At 38.8% G+C, this 7,136-nt stretch overlaps 1 protein-coding gene across 1 annotated transcript in view; it reads left to right on the forward strand.

Annotated features, from left to right (window-relative positions):
* Window positions 1-7,136, forward strand: part of Ttc33 (tetratricopeptide repeat domain 33) — a 27,974-nt gene that overhangs the window by 11,282 nt on the left and 9,556 nt on the right. Inside the window, exon 3 of the mRNA XM_013018516.1 lies at window positions 6,597-6,723. Within this exon, the coding sequence (XP_012873970.1) occupies window positions 6,597-6,723 (127 nt within the window). The remainder of the gene's footprint in view (window positions 1-6,596; window positions 6,724-7,136) is intronic.

A 7,136-nucleotide genomic window follows, 5' to 3' on the forward strand; every position in this document is an offset into this window, starting at 1 on the left:
ACTAGCCTTGAGCTGAAGAGCTGAGGGACAGTGCCCAGGCCCAGAGTTCAGGCCCCACGACTGGACCCCCACCCCCCCAAAAAAAGAAGAAGAAAATAAATCCCATATTTAGAGGATGTGAAATACTTATTTGGTGTGTGGCAAAAAAGCTTTGGGGCTTGTAGCTAGATCTTTGTACTTTAATCTTTAGTCTAGCTCTGTTTATTAGTTTTGTAATATTAGGCAAGTTACTCCTTCTGCATATTGCTCCTTTTCTGTGTGATATACTTACTTCATAATGTTGTGCTGATGAAATGAACCTTACATATATGATGTACTTGAATGCTAGATATAAAGCTTGATGGACATTAGGCCATGCATCCGTAGGGGAACTATCCTAAGTCCAGCAACATGACTGGTGGTATAAGCTGAACAGTTCCCAAGTCAAACACTGCAGAGGGATATTCAGGTTTCAGCCTTCTAGTCTGTAATGTCTTTAGTGGTTACCAGGCATATTCACTGGAGCTACTGGAGGAGTTATGCTTTAGTAGAATGATCATAGTATCTTTCAAATGAAGATTACTCTTGACCTGCCCTAGCAAAATTTACAAACTTGTTTTGATCCAGGCATGGTTGTGCCTTCCTGTAATCCCAGCATTTGACATTTGGGAGCTATCCTAGCATACAAAGCAAAACCACCAAATTACTAAGTAGGCCAAGAAGTTGGAAGCTGTAGGCCATCAACAACAGGAGAAAACTAGAAGCAGACTCAAAATAGCATAGGTAATAGAAGTAGTGGACAAAGAGGTTAAAATACTTGTATAGCTTTGTTTAAATATTTAAAGGGAAACATGAACTTAATGAGGAGTGAACTGGATACTACAGAAAAAAAATCAATGGAATAGCTAGAAATGAAAAAAAAAATCCCTGGAATGAGTTGGATTAGCAGCTATGCTAGTGGGTCTTTATAAATCCAGACGCTGAGACTGAATTAAACATGCAAAGCTTTTATTTAGGGGACCTTGTAAGCAAGAAAATAGAATGAAACTAGGAATTTTGGGAGAGCCAGATGTCAAGGGAACCAGTAATTAATAGAGCCTTCTGATCAGTCTTCACAAAATGGAGAAGCAGGCCATATGCTTAGGAATCTCACAGAGTACTCTTTGTCAGTGTTAACATTTGTCATACCATGTCACTCAGCCTGAGAAAGGATCTTGCTGTACTTGTAACTGGTACAGGTAACAGTGAGTGAGCCGAATGGCAGTCAGAGTAGCAGGGGCAGAGCTCCTGGCGGAACCAGGAGTTCCAGTGGCACTTGAGGGCCAGTTGGCCATCCACGGGAAGCTGCTCTTGTCCTCCCTGACCTGCTCATTTGTCTGCTTGAACCCACCAGTCTTTCATGCAGTTCCTCAGCTCTCTCCAGTCTTCATCCAGCAAGAGCACCGGCATGAATTCACAAACCTTGAGTCTTACCTCCACAACAGCCCCTAGGAAACTTTTGTTTTAATGCTGAGGGTGTTTTGGTAATTGTAAATGTTTGCAAGGATTAAGTGCACGGACAGTGAACTAGCTTTGAGATGGTAACAATTTTTGAAGTGATAGAAAAGGATGTGTCTGAATAAAACATTGGGAGAAATTGATAAAGAAGAGAATAGTTTCTTTTCACTTTTTTTTTTGTAGTTTTCTATTCTGTTTTTTAAATTTATTTTTTCAGACAGTGTTTTCTCTGTGTGACCCAGGCTGTTCTTTAACTCATAGGTAGCCCATTAGGTAGCCTATTGACCTTGAACTCACTATACAGCCCAGGCGTACCTTGAATTTGGATCCTTGGAACTCTACCTCCCTAGTGCTGAGATTACAGATTTGCACCACTGTACCCAGCCTCTGTTTTTTTTTTCATTTTTTTAAACTCTTAATATTTATTATCTAACTTAAAAGATAACTCTAATTTGCCATGATCCAGGTGTGTCAATGTTATCCCTCTTCCAAAAGAGGTCAGCACTTCTGCACCAGAATCTTCTTCAGCCTAGTTTACAGTAACACGTAACTCAGATTTATTTTGCCATTTAGCTATTTTACTTTTGCAGTTTTATTATGTAAGATTTATGAATTAAAAGACTGGCTCACTTCCCATCTGAACTTAAGTAATTTGGTGCTTTTTAAAGGTGAAGATAGTTAACCTAGTGGTTGAGAGTGAATTTTGAATTCACTTTATCTGCATTCAAGTCCTACTTTATAATTTCTGTGTGTATAATCCTTGAGTTATTAATTTCTGTCACTTTTAGTTTCTCATATGTAAAATGGTGATACATTTTTTATAAAATATTGGAAGATTAAAGAGTAGGCCCAGGTAAAAGTATAACATGCCTCCTAGTACCTAGTAAGCACCAAGTAAATATACTGTGGACTTTAGGGTATCATATGTTATCGCAATATTTCATGCGGTATTGTTTTGTTTAAATATGTTTCTAAAATTATATCTGGCTAGAATATAACTCCACAAGAGTAACAGTGTAGGTCCCAATATTCTTAAATCAGTGTGTAGCTTTAACCACTAGGTGGTGATACTTGATTGTCTAAATATAAAGGCTCTAATTTTCTCTATTAGAATGTATGTATACACAAGTATAACTAGACTTGACCTGTTTAATTAAGTTCTAAAGGGCTGGGGTTAAGGCCTTGTGGAGCAGACTCCAACTGGTGAAGGAACAGGGTACTAGTAAAAGCCTGCACATGAATTGTTTTTCCTTATTTCCCAATAATGGACTGTTTCATAAGTTTCACAAAGTGTGTGATCATATGTGTGTGTTTGTGCAGCTTTTGCTAGTTTAACTTGGTATTGTATTTATTCTCCTTATTCCTCTTTTCTCCTCATTCTTGATTCCCTGGGGATCCTACCACTAGCACAGAGATGGCTAGCAGGCATTGGCCTCAGGCTCTGTTTTATTTTTTTATTTTTATTTATTTTTTGGGGGGGTCCGGTTGTGGGGCCTGAACTCTGGGCCTGGGCACTGTCTCTCAGCTCTTCAGCTCAAGGCTAGTGCTCTACCACTTGAGCCACAGCGCCACTTCCGCCTTTTTTCTTTTTGCTTATGTGGTACTGAGGAATGGAACCCAGGGCCTCAGGCATGCAAGGCAAGCACTCTACCACTGTGCCACCTTCCCAGCCCTCAGGCTCTGTTTTATATATCACCCAAAATACAAATCATCCGTAATTTTTTTTCTTTGGATTTTCTTCCTGTCCAGTTCACCTTCAGTTAACTTTACCTTTTTCACATATTCTAAATCTTTTTTCACCTCGGTTTTCACTGTTTATTTTCTTAATCTATGGTAATCTGTTATCGTCTTGTAACTGTTGTTTCCTATGCACATTTTTATATTCTTAGGATCCATTTTCCTCCTCTGGCCTTAATTAATCTTCTAAAGTGTAAATGAATTAATCTCTCAGTTGTTTAAAAAAATTGGGTTTTCCCCACACACTTACATTAAATCTACATCTGTAACTATGGCCTATTAGATTTTCTGTGATCATAACTTTGATTCACTCCTCTGACCTCTTCCTTCTCTTCCTTCTTATTGTAGCCTTATAGATTGTTTCCTTGCTTTAGAGAATGGAATGCTTGATCCTGCCTTGGGCTCTTCCATTGTTGAGAATGGACATTCTCCAGATTTTAGATGACCACCCTTTGTTGTTTTGTAAGTCTCAGCTCAGGTGCCTTTCTAGAGCAGTCTTTTCCTGATCATTGTTCTGAGTCATTACATTGGTCATTACTATCACATCTTTCCATTTACTTTTTAAATCCTACCAGTTATATTTGAACTTTATGTCTTTCTTACCCTCTGCTCTTCTTACATACATGTACTTTAGAAAGTAAGATCTAGAAATATAATAAGGATCTTCTATATCTTGTTGAATGTAGCATTCTAAGTACCTAGAATGTCGCCTGGCCCACAGAAAGTACTGTGTAAATATTTGTTAAATCAATAAGTTGTTAACTATATAGCTCATTAAATTTGAAGCTATAGATAAATCTAATTTGGAGCAGAATAGCTAAGCACACTGGCATGCTATCTAACTTTCTTGTCTTGATCACCAGCTGTTCTTTGCCTTATTGTAGGATATTTATTATCTTACTTGCCCTTGTATAACCCCTGGGACTGACTATTCACCTTGCTTCCTTCCTTGTGTTCATTCAATTGAATACTGTAAGGTTGTCTTTAAACTGGCTGAATCAGACTGTGGTCATTTATTAACTACAGTGACTTTAAACCAAGTGTTTATCTTTCAATGCTTCCTATCCAGCAGCTGCAACAGGGCTGTGTCTTTTTAGTGTGTTCCAAACTGAAGTTGAATTAAGAGATATGCTACGTGAGTTATGAGAGACCATTGATTTATTACATGCCAAGTTTCCTATGATCCTGTGGAAGAACAAAGGGGTGCCACTGGAAAGTAAACCAGAGAGAAGAATGAAAGAAGAGAGCAAGCCAATTTTATTTAGCCACATCTCTGTTAACAGCATTGGTTATGTTTTTAAAATAAAAGCAGTGGAGCAGGGCACTACTGTCTCATGCCTGTAATCCTAATCACTCAGGAGGCTGAGATCTGAGGATCAGGGTTCAAAGCAAACCCAGGCAAGAAAAGTGCATGAGACTTTTATCTCCAATTAACCACCAGAAAACTGGAAGTGATGCTGTGGCTGAAAGTGGTAGAGAACTAGCCTTGAGTGAAAAGCTCAGGGACAGTGCCCAGGCCCCAAGTTCAAGCCCATGACTTCCTCCCCCAAAATAAAAAGTTTCAGGGAAACAGATATAAGAAATGATCCAAGAGAACAAGAGAAGATAATACATAATAGGACTATGACAGATATGATTGATACTGTGACAGATGGTTTTAGTTGTTTACAACCCTGACACTTGGTATAAGTGCTTAAATTCATGGAAATAGGAGCTGTGCTCCTAAGCATTGAAAACTTAGGGTGGTGGTAGTTTATTTTATTTTTTTAAAAAAAGGGTTTCAGAGTTGGCATGAGGTGTATTAAGGTAAGCTTGAGATATACTAAGATTGAACTGTCTGGGAGTCTGGGTATAGATATTTGTTGACTGGCTCTGAAGCTTAAGAGAAAGACTGGTTGGGAAAAACAGCAATGACTAGGTGGTAGTGGAAGTCATTTACATATTGGTTTTGTGATTTCAGTCATTCTTTAGTTTATCATTGTGAATGGATTAATATAGTTCTTTCCCCTATAGACAAAGAAATTTAAAACTGGTGCATCATTATAAAATTTCCTGGCTACTTTATAAACAGTTATCTCTTGTCAGCTAGGTTTTTGTAGCAGGACCCAGGGTTACAAGTGGGTTGTAAATTTCTAGGAAAAGTACTTTATAATATTTCTAAAATGAATGAGAATATATTATGATATTGGAGTGAGTAGAAAAAGAAAAAAATATTTTAGCAGTGATTTCTCAGCTTACAAAGTACAAAAAACAAAACCTTGGATAAAAATTTTAACAGCTTTTTTATTTATATTTTGTCTTTTTTATTTCTTTTGCTGTCCTTCCCTTTCATTCTTTTATTTTTCAGATTTTCTTTAACATTATCATATTTTGAGGAGATATTTAATTTTTAAAAAATTATTATAAAGGTGATATGTGCAGAGGGGTTGCAGTTATATAAGTCAATGAAAGAGTACATTTCTTTTTGGACAGTACCATGGTAGATATTTCTTTTTTGGGGGGAGGTCTAGTTGTGGGGCCTTAACTCTGGGCCCTGGGTGCTGTCCTTCAGCTCTTCAGCTCAAGACTAGCGCTCTACCACTTGAGCCACAGCGCCACTTCTGGCTTTTTTCTTTTTGCTTATGTTGTGCTGAGGAATCGAACCCAGGGCCTCATGCATGCAAGGCAAGTGCTCTACCATTGAACCACCTTCCCAGCCCCTAGATATTTCTTGGTAAGCAATTTATTACTTAGTTCTTGATTTTTTTTTAACTTTTTAAAATTTTTGCTGATCCTTGGGCTTCAACTTTTAGGGCCTAGGAACTGTCCCTGAGTTTTTTTGCTCAAGGCTAATGTTAGGTTTTTAAAAGAGGTTGCTGAGTAAGAACCACACCAGGCACGTGTATTCAGGTAAGGGATAGGTTTATTCATCGGTCGGGCTGGCACCAGGTCATGTGTGCACTCCACTTGTCTGGGAAAGGCCTGGGAAAGATAGCTTCTGGCCCTGGGGTAGGCCTTATCTAGGGTAGAGGAGGGGAAAGGTGTGGCCACATGGAATCCAGATGTGACCTCAGCGGATGCAGATGTGACCTCTTCCAGGTGTGCCAGTTGCCTAGGTAATGCAGGTACTGGGTGGAGACTTTGCTGCAAGGAGGGTAGTCTGCTGGCCTTCCAGGAGCGGACCTTACAGCAAACACTCTACTACTTGAGCCACAGCCCCACTTCCACTGACTTCTCTGCCTGTCTGGCTTCAAATTGCAGTCATACATCTGAGCCTCCTGAGTAGCTAGGATTACAGGTGTGAGCCACTGGTGTTTGGCTAGTTCTTGATTTTAAATTGTGGTCATAGTACTCTCAAAGACTTATTGAAAAATATGATATTAATGTAACTTTAACAACCACAGATACCGGGAAGCAATTCAGAAGTGGGATGAAGCACTACAGTTAACTCCCAATGATGCTACCCTCTATGAGATGAAATCACAGGTAATTATAAAGAATTTCATTCTTTATGAAATTGTGCTTTGTTTGGTGAGCATTGATGTGCCAAAATATTTTCTGTTCAAATAAAATTTATTTAACTTTAAAAATCATATTATTTATGGGAATTAAATATTCTTTTGGCCTGGTGTTAGTGGCTCACACCTGTAATCCTAGTTTCTCAGGAGGCTGAGGATTATGGTTCAAAGCCAGACTAGGCAGAAAACTCTGTGACTCTTATCTCCAATTAACCAACATTCCTCCCCCCGCCAAAAAAAAAGCAGGAAATGAAGCTGTGGCTCAAGTGGTAGAGCACTAGCCTTGAGCAGAAAAACCTCAGGGGCAACACACACACACACACACACACACTCCTAACAAATTTTTTTAAGATGGTGAGTCCACACACACACACACACACACACACACACACACACTCCTAACAAATTTTTTTTAAGATGGTGAGT

The sequence above is a fragment of the Dipodomys ordii genome, unplaced genomic scaffold (assembly GCF_000151885.1).
Source record: "Dipodomys ordii isolate 6190 unplaced genomic scaffold, Dord_2.0 Scaffold41, whole genome shotgun sequence".
In the NCBI taxonomy this organism is placed as follows: Eukaryota; Metazoa; Chordata; class Mammalia; order Rodentia; family Heteromyidae; genus Dipodomys; species Dipodomys ordii.